We start from the raw sequence: 13,940 nt of genomic DNA, 5'->3' as shown, positions 1-13,940 counted from the left end.
ATATTTTATGAAATTAATCTTATTTACCAAGACAAACCTAATTTTATGATCTAATTTACACAAATAAATATAGGATATTCTTCTAAAAAATAATTTATATAAAAAATATAAAATATAATTTCTTAAATTTAACCTCAATTTTATGACCTAAAAGTGACATAAGAATAAGGCTTTTTTTCTCTCTCTTCTCAAAAAAAAAAAAAAACCCCTTCTTTAATTAACGGTTTATACGTAATATTACAGAAAGGTTCTTTGAAATTTAACCTGTTTTATGATTTAATAGTGACTCAGGAATATAAGACATTCCTTTTAAGAAACACCCCAAAATTAAATAAAAATAAAAATGATCAATAATATTACAAGCAAATTCATTAAAATTTAAACAAGACAACCTTCAATTTTATGATCTTATGTGTTAGACAAGTCTTTCCTCTCAAGAAACACAGAAAAACTACAAATGAAATGCTTAGAAATATTACAAGACAATCTTTTTAGGGGATTTAGGAGATGAGAACACATTCTACTACACATTTCTATTGTTCTTTCTGCGGGGTTGCAGTAAAGACGAGTATACGAACGCAATTTCAACAACTCTTTTGAACAAAGAAGTCCAGTATCTTTATTTTGCATGACCGTAATGATGCAGTAGCGTTGATAAATAAACACTGACAAAGACACGTTCTTGTTTAGGGTGCGCATGTGACAGAACCAAAAAAAAAAAAGTCATTCCACACATTTATGTTTTCCTCTAGTATAGTCCGACTGATTTTGCCCTTTAATGAAGGTCTTCCAGCTTTGGGATGAGGAAAGGGACGTGAGCAAAGCGGCGATCCGCCCGAAGGCCTCAAGAGTAGCTGGACGTCTTGCTGCCGACGTCATCCTCCTGCATCCCCATACTCTGAAACACAGAACAGAGCATCTGATTAAAGCTGGTCCTTCAGAGAACTAGAACTAGGTGGATCAATCACGAGCTTCTTCAGATAGTACCTTCTGCACAAACTGCGGGTTTACAGTGATTTCCTGATCCATGGACTTCAGTTTTTCATCCACCTCTATACACTTCAGCATCTGCATCAGAGTCGAGACGGATGAGAGTGAACGCAGGGGTGCAGAAACATTATCAATAATATCTTTCTCAAAACTACTAATACCTGCAGTGTATTATTGAGAGTTAAACTAGATTTTGAATGCCACAATTTTAATAATTCATTTAGTATATGATGTATAGAATATAAAATAAATGTTAAGTTGTAATAACATCTATCAAACTCTGTTTTACTGTGTTTGTAATGTATTATTTTATCGCTATAACAAATTAAACAAAAATGTATACATTTTTCACAATACTACTGTATTTATATGATTGTTATAATAATAAAAAAACAATCATTTAAATTTGTAATAATCTGACACAATATTATTGTTTTACTGTATTTACAATAATATGTTTACTTGATTAATTATAATAAAATAATAGAAAATAAGTTATTTTAAATTGTAATTATTCACGATATTACTGCATTTATAATATTGTAATAGAAATTTTTCACAATATTACTGTATTTATATGATTGTTATATTACAATAAAAACAATCATTTATAATTGTAATAATCTGACAATATTACTGTTTTACTGTATTTATGATATTAACTAAACTAATAAAACAAAGTCATTTTAAATTGTAATTATTCACAATATTACTTTTTATAGTATTTATTATATTAGGAATTAAGATGTTTTAAATTCACAATACTACTGTATTTGTATGATAAATAAAATTAATAAAAAAATCATCTAAAATGTTAATAATCTTGACACAATACTAGTATTTTACTGTATTTACGATATATTTACTTGATTATATTATAATTGAAAATAAAGTTACTTTAAATTGTGATTTTTCTCAATATTATTCTATTTATACATTTAAAATTGCAATAATCTGAAAATATTACTTTTACTGTATTTACGATATTAACTTCATTATAATAAAGTTATTTAAAATTTTAATTCACTACTAATGTTTTACCGTACTTATGTTATTTTGATATTATAAAAAACAACTTTTTATGATCTTTGACTATTATTTGTTGAACATTATATAATATATTGAGTTTATGCATGTTACTAATATTTCTCTCAAAGTTCCTTGAAATAATAATAGTGAATAAGAAGATAAAAACACGTAGGCTGTGAATATGTGATGGTGTTTCACTGAGGCTCCATGGGCTCTGTGCACGAGCGCTGAATGAAGAAAAGCACGGTTTGATCGTTACGAACCTCTTGGTCGATTTTGTGGAGCATCGCAGGGTTGTTGTATTTCTCTGGGTTGTCGTGAAAACACACCATGCCATCTTTCTGGTTAATACTCGCATAAATCTCTCCATCCTCGATCTGGGAGATGAAAGAGCACCAACAACCCTCAAATAATGAATAAACAGGAGACGTCCAGTGATTGAGATAAAACACATATATGTGCACATGTCATGCTGAAGCTGAGTTCGTACCATGTGTAGGACGTATTTCTCTGCTTCTTGAGCGCCGGAGAGCTGAACTCGACTCGCCATGTCTTGTAAAGATAACGTCAAGAACGTCTGTCGATCACAAGAACAGAGATTACCATTTCTGTTTCAGCTCAAATTTACAAAACCAAAAAATTAGGGCTGGTAGAAGTCTATTAGAATGCTGTTTTATGAGCTTAAAATTCAAGATATAAGTGTAAAAAATTCCGCTCTTGTATTTATACGAAGTGCTGTTTTTTTTCTTGAATATCTGCACGATATACAATCATGATGTTGATTTAATCCAGCAGTTCAGTAGTTAATATCGTGTTACACAATTTAGTCAGTTTTGCTCAACTTCGTTAATTAAATTGTTCCAAACAGCAGAACGGTTTCATTACTGAATCAGTCTTCGGTTTTTAATACATGGAGTGAATCAAAAGATTCAATGCCTCGTTTGTTTCTGAATGAATCGGCTGTTTGAACGAATCAGTTGAATAAATGACTCACTCACTAGTTAAGAGAGTAACTAACTGCTACATTTCATATTTCAATATTAATTTAAAAAACAATAACAGGAATGCCTGTTTAGTGAGTAATAGGGCTTTGCAATTAATCAAAAGTTTAGATATCAACTTTTTTAAACGATTATGAAAATCCAATAATCAAGATAAAATAATTATTTCATCCCGTTCTGGTTTTCGCTCCTCCATTAAAGCCCAATTGTATTGAGCAAATCAGTAAAATCATGCAATGTGATTTTCACAAACTGTTTTAATGTTTATTAGACTTGCTGGTGTTGTTAAAAGCATCAAACAGAATGGAAAGTAAACATTTAGCTTAAAATATTCAAATATGCGCAAACAATGTTTTACACATAAAACACTTAAAGCACCGTTTATTTAATTTGCATGTTTTTCTATCGTTTTCTCCTTTGCGCTTTTGTTTTTAATCGTATTATTAGCCGTTTATTTATATTTCAATCATTTGTTTGTAACATAAGTGACCCTGATATTCTGATATGGTATTGAAAAATGTCCTGGTATCTAAAATGTACATTTCATAACAACCCTATTTACAGAAAGTGTATGTTTGATACACACCCTATTGCTATCTGTAAATTAAATCACTAATATTCATAATTAAGATTTTTGTTATAATCGAGTCTAATGTCTACAACAAGGGATGACTTTAAATGATCTTCTGGGGAAATTTCTCAGCCCAAACTGATGTGCAATGAATCTGCAATGAATGAATCCGTGCATGGTGTAATGAATCCGACACGAGCAGACCTTGGTGAGCCTCTGGATGTTCTTCTTGTAGAGCGAGGACAGGCACTGTTTGACCAGGCCGCTGTTGTTGTCTCGTGTGAACGTTTCGCCGTGTCTGTTGACCACAGCGCGCAGCTCGGACGGGTTGTTGCTGGCGTAGACCTGAGCCAGCTCGTGGTAGGCATTACTGAGGGGCTGTACATCACACACACACACACAGAGAAAACATGATGAGCTCACGAGGTCTTTACAGCCAATCCAGAGCCAGAGACACTCACCTTGATGAAGCGGCCCACGATCTGGGATGTGTATTTGGGGAGCTGCTGTACTTTGCCGTGCAGGATGAGGGAGACCAGGATGTACTTCTTGTATGATTCTAACATGATGTGACTGACAGCCATCGCTGGAGTGGTTATAGCCTGAGAACAGACGAAGCGCAAAATTAATGCAAATGGGAAAATACACCAAATGTTTACAAATCATTCATAACGTCATATATTAATCGTGAATATCAGAATGATTTTGACGTGCTTTTTATTTGCTCATTAAGTTTTCATTAAGACTTGAATGGCGAGAAACAGAATTTGATTCATTTTCGTGAATCAGTTCATCTGATTCATTAGTGCTACCACTTAATGATATTTAACCAAATCGAATCTTTTTGATGTACTAGTCAAATGTTTTCGTAATGTTGTTTAATGCCATGTATATCAAAACGATTAAATAGTGTTAATTTACTGAAAAATGCAGAGTTTAGGTTTTCATTAAGAGTTGAACAGCAGAAACAGACTTTAATTCATATCCATGAATCATTCGTATATGAATCTATATCAATGATATGGCATGTCATAAAATGATTTAGTATGTAGATAAATACTGTTGTTTATTGTTATGTATTGTGGTGCATAAAACGTAAGATTAAAAAACTTAATGTTCATTTTGTGAAAAACACCTAGATAATTTTTATTTATGTTTTTCCCTTTAAATTAAACATTTGGAATAAACTAGGCTGTAATTGCTTTCTAGAAAAAATATATATTTTTAAATGAAACAAAAAAGAATAATTATATGTATAAAACAGATATTGAATATCACCAAAAGGCCACCTGATATAAATGTGAGCTATACTGTCCCAGCATTAGCAAACTGTACAAAAAATTAAATACCTGTTCAAAAAAGTACAGCGCTCGTTCAAAGTTCTTCAGCCCCGTGTAGATCATGCCTCCGTAGTAATAAAAACATAGAAAGTGCTTTGCGTCGTACGCTCCGTTCTCCTTGCAGATATCCATCATGTCTAGCTCCAGGAACGGGACTGCGGGTTTGAAGCACTTCGCTAAAAGACATAACTGTGCACAAAGAGCCAAATCATTAGTTACACAATAAACATCAATCGATGAAGACGTTTCACCCTGCGGCATCCATCACATAGAGATCACATTCTGGTCAATTGTTTTTTATTTGTTAATATTTTGAGGGGTTTTTCTTAGTAATACGCAAGATTTACCTCAATATTTATTCATATACAAAATAATACACTTATTTTCAAATACTACAGTGTTATAGCAAATGTGTAGCTGCTTATGGCAGTGAATGGGTGCCGTCAGAATGAGAGTCCAAACAGCTGATAAAAAACATCACAATAATCCACAGCACTCCAGTTCATCAGTTAACATCTGGAGAAGACAAAACCTGCGTGTTTGTAAGAAACAAATCAGTCACCAAGAAGTTTTTAATTTAAAACTTTGCCTTAGAGCTAATATATGAGACCATAATCCATAAAAACATTTCGTCCACTGAAAAAGTACATCTGCTGTTGTCTCTCACATATTTGTTTAGATCCATTTAAATGCTGCTTGATCTGTGCAGATTTCTCTCCTGATTCAGACCAGAACACTTTTTCACTGGAGGAATGGATTCATATTTAAGTTATTCATCTTAATGCTGGATGTGTTTCATCTTTTGTCTTCTCCAGATGTTCACTGATGGACTGGAGTGCTGTGGATTATTGTGATGTTTTTATCAGACTCTCATTCTGACGGCACCCATTCACTGCAGAGCATCCATTGATGAGACACTGATGCAATGCTACATTTCTACAAACCTGATGAAGAAACAAATTCATCCTAATCTCGGATGGCTTGAGTGTGAGTGAGTTTTCACCAATTTTTTGGGGTGCACTATTCCTTTAATTACACGTAACAATGCAATAAATATTTAAGGACACCAAATGACATCGTCCCGGTCTCTCACAGCCCTTAAATCTAACAGATGTCTCACCTGACACAGGTCTGCATGCACTGAGGTCAGCTGGTTTGTGTTCATCTGCATCTTGTCTATGGCCTGTTTAATTATACTTATTCCACGCAAAGGCTGTAAAGTAAAAGAAAACTTAATGTCAGCTTTATCGTTTAAAGATAACCACTCCGAAATGTTTAAGAGACGCTTGCCTGTTTTCTTTCTACAAGGGCGGTTGTCAACTGGTGGCACAGACCAGCAACTGTAATAATAAAACACAAAACATATCAGCAGCACAGATTATAATCATGAAACAGATGAAAAGCATCTATGTTTATTCTTACATGTATCTGTGGCATATCGGATGTGCTCTCCGTTGCAGGTGCTGATGAAGAGCTGGACTTGGGAAAACAGGGTTTCGAAATCAGGGATGTTTGGCATGGAGAACTTCACAAACCTGCAATACAATTCAAAGAAGCGTCAGAAAAGACCCTTGATCGAACAGGATTCAACAAGTCAGAGACGTACAGAACAGCTAAAACCCCGAGGGAATGTTCCTGGATGTCCAGCGCTCCCAGAACAGTGTCCAGATGGGACAGATTCTTGGCCAGAAGCTCTCCACTTTTATTGATCAGCTCACACAGTTGAGTCATCTGACCTGAAAACACAGAAATATGAATGAAAACATGATTTCACGTCAGTTTAGTACAAACATGAGCGCAATGGAGATCTCATATTTAGTTTTTTAAATAATATAACACATTCTTCGTAGTGAAAATTGGCTTCACGTCTCAGATAAACTCAGAGTAGTATTTTATGGTGTCTTTTTTCCCATATTTAACGCTAATAAATGACTCAGCTGACATGAAACCTCACTTGATGTAAAAGCCAAGCGGTAACGTTATACCCTGAGATTTGTAGTTATTCTTAAGCATTTCGTTTTATATGTCTACTTGGACGAACAGAATAATATAAACAAATGCCATGTGTTACTGTCTGATATAAACAAATAGCGTGTTATCGTGCTAACGGCTATTAGCAGTAAGCTAGTTCGCTCATGTATTCGTTTGCGAACCGTGTAAACTGCGTTACCTTGAGCGGAGAGTTGCCGCACGTTATTCACGAACTGCTCCAGAGCCGAAGCCATAGTTTTGCGTTTTCGGGAAGATGTTTTTCATTCAAATGTCAGAAGCAGCTCTCCTGGAAGTTACAGAAGCAACGGGCCCTCAGCTCAGCCGCCAGCGGAACACAAGTATCGCGAGGTTTAAGTGACAGCCCAGATTCACCGAGATCTCAGGCACGGGATCTTGAAAGCGAATGATGTTTATGAGATTGTGTTTATCTTTTATGTATTTAGAGCTAACTGTTTTATTTACATCGAAAGGTCGCAGGATTTCGCGTTTGAAATTGACATGTATATTTAAGAAATAAAAGGAACGTCTCGGTATTTCTTCCGGTGAAATTTTCATCTTGAAGGTTTCCGAGAAATCAGTACTAGCTTTTTACAATCAAAATCTCGGTTACATAGTAATGTAATTTATTATAGGTTAATTCTTTATATTTTCCATCATTTCAATTAAAAAAATAAATAAGTAGGGCGATGGCCACAAATATTATTTTGCTTCACTTGCAAGCTAACTAAGAAAACAGAATATAAATATTATTTAATTGAGCCATGATACGGTTTTTATGTTATATGTGATATATAATTTAAAAATATAATTTGTAGTATTTGCATATTTATGCCTCATACAACGATTTTGCAGGATTTCCTATAAAATAGCTTTCTGAGAAGATCTTCCATTAAAAGTTTTACATTTTGATTTGAACCGAAAAGGTATTTGAATTTTAAGTTCGAGGCAGTAAGGCAATGACGTAATGGAACGAAATTTAAAAAACTAACTAAACAAATTAAAACCGACAAAATATGATGATTGCGTGTAACATTTTTACATTTATTGCAAAATCGGCGTTTGAGTTTTGGCGCCACTTGCGTGCAAGGGAATTGTGGGAAATGTAGTTTTTTTCACCATGGATTCTGCTGTGAGGCGAAAACACGATCACTTAAAAATAAAACAAAGAAGACAACATGCGGGATGGTTACTTCATCAGAAGCACGCAGCATCGATTAACACCCGCTTAGCTCACAGTAGGTCTGTCTTTAACGGTTTATAAGCTATCGCTCGCTCAGAATCAATACATTTGGCATTAACTTCCGGTCGGAGCCCAACCGTAGTTTCCTGAGGGAAAGAATCTGTCAACAATCTCGGGCACACTAACGTTATATGTTCCGTGATAACGTAAACCACAAATAGCTACCAGATTACAGCATGATTTTGAGAACATAAACGTCATACTATAACAATAATGGGCTTCATTCAGCAAGCACTTCTTTCAAACGCGTTCACAATGACCAAAACAATCGTGAGGCAACGGAATGCTATGAGCTAACACTATTAGCCTCATCCTCTCTGTGTGAGTTACTGCACACCGCCGAGAGTTTCAGACGAGTTTTAGGGTGGTTATCATGACTTTACTGCCGAGGATTGTGAGATGGGTGGAGAAAAGCGCTTCGTCGATGTACTTTCACTCTCGCTGCAGTGCTAACATGAGCTTTAACGAGCGCAGGCTGCGGGTGCTGGTGGATATGGACGGAGTCATCGCAGACTTCGAGGGAGGATTCCTAAAGAAATACAAGGAGAAGTTTCCCAACGAGCCTTTTATATCTTTGGAGGACAGAAGAGGATTCTGGGTGTCCACACAGTATGGAGACCTGAGGAGAGACCTGTGTGTAAGTGTGTGGAAACACAACGTTGTCTGGTGAAGTGAGAATACACTACCAGTCAAAAAGAGTCTCTTCTGCTCACCAAACCTGTTTTTATTTGATTCAAAGTGCAGTAAAATCGTGAAATATTTTTACAATTTAAAATAGCTTTTTATAATAATTTATATATAATTTATAATAGTTTCTATGTGAATATATTGTAAACTTTAATTTATTTCTGTGATCAAAGACGTATTTTCAGCATCACCACTCCGCTCTTCTGTGTCATGTGACATCATTGTTTTGTTTTTCTGTAGTATTATACACCATGCCATTCAAAAGCTTCGAGTCAGTATATCTTTTGTTCAGCAAAGCATGCATTAAATTGAACAAAAGTGGGGATATAGGCATGTTACAACAGATTTCTATTTCAGCTGTTCTTCTGAGCTTTCTATATTCATAAAAGGAACATTAATTTGTTTTCAACATAACAATAATAATAATAATGTTTTCTGAGCAGCATGTGACTGGAATAATTACGCACAAAATTCAGCTTTCAAATAGAAAACTGATTTTTACTGCTAGTGACTTGAGTATAAATTTGATGCAGATGCTGATTTATGACCAAAACGTAAATCAGTGAAATCTTTATAACAGTACCGTAACATATAAAACTTGAAGTTGATTTATGCATCAGTTTCCAGCACATTTTAATGACACCGTGATCATTTTGGTGTCTGGAACATATCTAATGTTGAATGGCAATAATCAGAGTTTGGACTGATTGCAGGAAAAGGCCATCAGCATTTGGGAGTCCAAAAACTTCTTCCTGGACCTGGATCCTCTTCCTGGAGGAGTGGAGGCGGTGAAGGAGATGTCCACGATGGAGAAGTTAGTTCAGCCATTATTATGTTATGTTATCACTAGTTGTGAGATGACTCTTAGTTGCTTAGTTTCTCGTTCCTTCTCTCAGTACAGATGTCTTCATTTGCACCAGTCCTATAAAGCATTACAGCTACTGTCCGTATGAAAAGGTAAGATTCCCCTAAACTGAGGCTGAGCTGGGTTTATGGATGGACTCTGGTCTGAATGGTTTATTTATTGATTATGTGTATAGTGAGGTCCAAAGTCTGAGAACACTATTCAGGGTCAGTGATAAACGTATAGAAAGTGCATGGTGTGAACTCCTATTACTCATTATTAAAAAAGTCAGATCCATTTTTGGTTATATAAATTCATTCTAAATTAAATGCACTGACTTTAATGCATGCCTGATGACTTAAAATTAATTAATATTTTTGGGCTACAAAATCAAAAATATAATAAAAATAATGAATAATAAGTAATTATTTAGTTTGATATTAATATACTGTTTCTTTGGACTTTTGAAAAATGTAATATTTGAATAGAATTGCTGCTTAATTTCACTTGATCAGTGTATGTTCATTTACTTAATGAGTGACCTACAATAGTCTGAAATATTATAAAATAACATTATTATTATTGTTATGGTTCTTTGATGTGCTCATCTTATTGTTGCTGTTTTCATGTTCAGCCTTTTGAGCCAAAACAAATAAAAATGATTTAATATGTATTTTATATACATTTATATATAAATATATAAAACATAATTGAAGCAATCCCATTTTTTTAATCCCTTTTTACTGATGATTTAATTCATAATATATATATATAATATATATGACATAATATATACACACACATAACCAGTTTGAAGCAGATCTCAGTGCGTCTTCCTCTAATGAAGTGTGTTTGTCTCCAGTTTGCCTGGGTAGAGAAACATCTCGGCTCCGAGTTCCTGGAGCAGATCATCTTGACCAGAGACAAGACCGTAGTGACCGGAGACATCCTCGTGGATGACAAACCTGATATCCTGGGTGAGTACGAGGCTGTCTGAGTGTGCTCCAGAGCCACACGGCACATAACGATCTCTGACGAACCACGTCCTTGTGCTTCTGCTGCAGGTGTGGAGCCCAATCCGTCCTGGGAGCACGTCCTGTTCACCGCCTGCCACAACAAACACCTGCCACCGAACCCGTCCCAGAGACGCCTTCAGTCCTGGGCCGACGACTGGAGGGGACTTCTGCAGAGCAAGCGCCAGGAACACACCAGCGTTTGTGTTTAGATGGGTAACAGATCCCGTATCAGCCCTCATGTTCAGTATTATCCTGTCAATGGATTATTCAGGTCACATAATATATACAAGTCTTTCACGAGAGACCTCTAGCATCATTTTATGATTTGTTATGCTTCTACTGAGGGCTTGAAATCCATAGTTTACATCAAGCATTAATCTGCCTTCACCTCAGTCTTTAATGGGATCTCTAGAAACGAAGGAGGATGTTTAAAGCCCACTTGTGCACATAGAAGCATGCGGTTGTCAAAATCACTATGATTTTCCACTGGTTTCTGGTTCGGATGGGAGTATGTGGAAGTTATTAATATAGTTTCAATTCAGGGAGAACACAATACTTGACAGAACAAGACATGTTTGGTTTTTTAATGTCATAAGAGTCACTAAACGAAGCCATGTTGAGCTCATCTACTGTGATTGTGTGTTCTGGACACTAGAGGACGCTGTGAGCACATTAGCTATTAGTTGTTTTTTAATCAGAGCGTCATTTCGGTTCACACTTTATTATTAGTTTGGAATGAATCTTTTAATAAACTTTTTTTCTTATGCCTTTGAGGACAGGTGTTTTGGTTTATGGCTTTGGTAAGTGCATTATCTTTTGTCGTGTTTAATTAATAAAATAAAACTACTGTTTATGATTGCATTTAGGATTTTCAAGATGCATGAATACTTTTAATCAAAGATGCATTCAGTTGATCAGAAGAGACAGTTAAGACATTTTTAATGTTACGAGTGTGTTCTGTTTGAAATAAATGATTTTCTGTTTTTCAGAGAATCCTGAAAATAATTAAAAAGTGTGATTGTTTCCACAAAAATCATCATATTATTCTGATTTCTGAAGATCATGTGACACTGAAGACTGGAGGAATGATGCTGGAAATACAGCGGAGCATCACAGAAATACATTATAGTTAAATAGCTATTCACACAGGAACAAGTTATTTTAAATTGCAATAATATTTCACAATTTTTAATGTATTAATTGGTTGATTAAGTGTGATTAAATAAGGTGAAACTTAGAAACATGAAGAAATTCAGAAATCCTTCTAATATGATGATCTGCTGCTCGAGAATCGTCACACTTTAATTTTTCAGCAGCGTTTATTTGAAACAGAAAAATGTCTTTGCTTATGATCAATTTAATGAATCCTTGTTGAATAAAAGTGATTAATTTCATAAAAAACAATAAAAAAATCTTACTGACCGCAAAGTTTTTAATGATTGAAATATAATTGCATATGTGCAAAATTAATTACTGTGGACCTAAATGCATGTATCTCATGAGACTTTGTATGACTTTAAAACAAGGTTTATCATCCGTTTATAAGAACAAACAAACACAACATAATCTTATTTGAAAGTACGAGAAGAAAAGCTCTTCTCTCAAGCGTGAGATAAAGCCCTGATTCATTCATTTCATGGTGAAAGTCATCAGTTCTGCGTGATGTCAGGAGCAGAGAAACACACCGCGGTTGGTTTAGAAGCGAATCTGATCACAGTTCTGTGACATGGCCATCAGGAACGGCTAAGAGATCGGCAGATGGCCTTAAACTGAAGTCAAGAGTTAATAAATCTGAAATATGATGAACAGATCATCTCTAGTACTGTATGAAGTCTGAACAGATCTAAAAATGTGCTCATGAAAACTAAAGCCATTGCCAAAGCATTGTGTTTTTATGATTATCAACAGTATTTCTTTAGTTGTTTTAGTTTAGAGTTCATCTGTTTAACAGGAGAGAAGAGGGACTTTATATTTGCATGAATATTTGTTCTTTAAAAATAAATGAAATGTTACCTTAATGCAATGAGTGATGGAGCGTTTTATTAAAGAATTATTAAAGTTCAAACCTGTAATTGATTGAAGCATGCTTAATTAAGAAGATTATTAAAAAGTCCCAGCATTGCAGTGCTTTTTCATTGGATTGTTTTAACTAATTACACAAGTTAAGAAAAAGAAATTGTTTTGGGGGAAGAAATATATATACTAATAGTCCTGTTAAATATGTTGTACTCTTCAGCTCTGACTGACGAGAGTCTTGTTTCAGTCGTGTTCAGACGTGTCGTGTTGTGAAAAGTAAATGTATTGTTTCTCATCTTGTTAATGATCCTGGTGCTCTACAGTCATGTACATGTCACGGTTTGATGTGGAGGACTTTATATAAATATATATAATCACAGACGGTTTAATAAAGAATGACACCTCGACGAATGAGCTTGAGTTTTTATTGGAAACATCTCTCTCCGAAACACTGTTGGTATAAGTTGATTTTGTTTATTGGTTTAGTTTTAGTTAATTAAAACAAACTAAATATTGCACAAAAGTTAACTTCAACCAAAGATGAAGTTAAGATCTAAAGATCAGCTAAATGTTTAGTTGTCATTCCCAGATGAGATGCATTAGAATATGCCTCTACATGAACTGTCCAGCAGTGGGCAGCAGGTGGCGCTCGTGACCTGATCAAACACAATAGAGTAGAGCTCAGATTTAACTCTATAGTCAAACTGAGGATGCTTATATCAGCTCTGAGCCTAAGCAGTGATGCATGCTTCAATTTCATTTCTAAAGGAGTTTTTAATATCCAAATTCTCTGCCCTTTTGTCTGTTTTTGAAACCAATTGCAATACTTTGAGTATTTTATTAATTTGTTAACTTATTTTGCCCCTCAAATTAAAGTTAATTGTGATTTGTCTCCGAGCTGGTTGCTTTGGTTCATGACTCCGTATGGAAGAAAAACTGTAAATCCCTATGGAGAAATGAATGGAGAGATACAACACAACTCTTTTGATTATTTTATTATTATGTTGAGACTAAAATATCTTCCATGCTTTTTAAAATTGTATAAGTGCATTTGTTTTTTAATTGCATATTACAAATAAGTGTTTCTTAAAGCTGCAGTAGGGAACTTTTGACGCTCTAGCGGTTAATAAACAGAACTGCTTGCGTCTTGCGGAAGAACATCGTAGCCGGAACTACTTCTCTCTGTTTATGTCTATGAAGAATCACAAAGGTAC

At 34.8% G+C, this 13,940-nt stretch overlaps 2 protein-coding genes across 2 annotated transcripts; one reads left to right on the top strand and one right to left on the bottom strand.

Annotated features, from left to right (window-relative positions):
• Window positions 1-583: 583 nt before the first annotated feature.
• On the bottom strand, window positions 584-7,280 carry cops3 (COP9 signalosome subunit 3). Its single transcript, XM_026277421.1, has 12 exons — window positions 7,102-7,280; window positions 6,538-6,667; window positions 6,354-6,466; window positions 6,222-6,271; window positions 6,052-6,144; window positions 4,941-5,120; window positions 4,053-4,193; window positions 3,796-3,969; window positions 2,510-2,596; window positions 2,283-2,396; window positions 988-1,068; window positions 584-898 (listed from the first exon to the last, which is right to left on the bottom strand). Exons 1-12 carry the CDS (start codon window positions 7,154-7,156, stop codon window positions 845-847), a joined length of 1,272 nt encoding a protein of 423 aa, XP_026133206.1. The 5' UTR covers window positions 7,157-7,280; the 3' UTR covers window positions 584-844.
• A 736-nt stretch (window positions 7,281-8,016) lies between these two features.
• nt5m (5',3'-nucleotidase, mitochondrial) lies at window positions 8,017-13,133 on the top strand. Its single transcript, XM_026277422.1, has 5 exons — window positions 8,017-8,800; window positions 9,564-9,664; window positions 9,747-9,807; window positions 10,557-10,671; window positions 10,759-13,133. The coding sequence occupies exons 1-5, from the start codon at window positions 8,537-8,539 to the stop codon at window positions 10,917-10,919; spliced, it is 702 nt and encodes a 233-aa protein (XP_026133207.1). The 5' UTR covers window positions 8,017-8,536; the 3' UTR covers window positions 10,920-13,133.
• The last annotated feature ends 807 nt before the right edge of the window (window positions 13,134-13,940 follow it).

Source organism: Carassius auratus, chromosome 12 (assembly GCF_003368295.1).
Source record: "Carassius auratus strain Wakin chromosome 12, ASM336829v1, whole genome shotgun sequence".
NCBI lineage: Eukaryota > Metazoa > Chordata > Actinopteri > Cypriniformes > Cyprinidae > Carassius > Carassius auratus.
The sequence above is the reverse complement of the archived record's forward strand: the minus strand, read 5'-3'. Positions and strand labels throughout refer to the sequence as shown.

What these genes read in the sequence shown, in the direction of transcription:
- cops3 (XM_026277421.1), bottom strand. Translation starts at nt 7,156, where the DNA reads ATGGCTTCGGCTCTGGAGCAGTTCGTGAATAACGTGCGGCAACTCTCC. An exon ending in AGAAATACGTCCTACACATG is followed by an intron (nt 2,397 to 2,509) that starts GTACGAACTCAG and finishes TTCATCTCCCAG; the next exon opens with ATCGAGGATGGAGAGATTTA. An exon ending in TCCACAAAATCGACCAAGAG is followed by an intron (nt 1,069 to 2,282) that starts GTTCGTAACGAT and finishes ACTCTGATGCAG; the next exon opens with ATGCTGAAGTGTATAGAGGT.
- nt5m (XM_026277422.1), top strand. Translation starts at nt 8,537, where the DNA reads ATGACTTTACTGCCGAGGATTGTGAGATGGGTGGAGAAAAGCGCTTCG. An exon ending in GCTACTGTCCGTATGAAAAG is followed by an intron (nt 9,808 to 10,556) that starts GTAAGATTCCCC and finishes GTTTGTCTCCAG; the next exon opens with TTTGCCTGGGTAGAGAAACA. An exon ending in TGACAAACCTGATATCCTGG is followed by an intron (nt 10,672 to 10,758) that starts GTGAGTACGAGG and finishes CTTCTGCTGCAG; the next exon opens with GTGTGGAGCCCAATCCGTCC.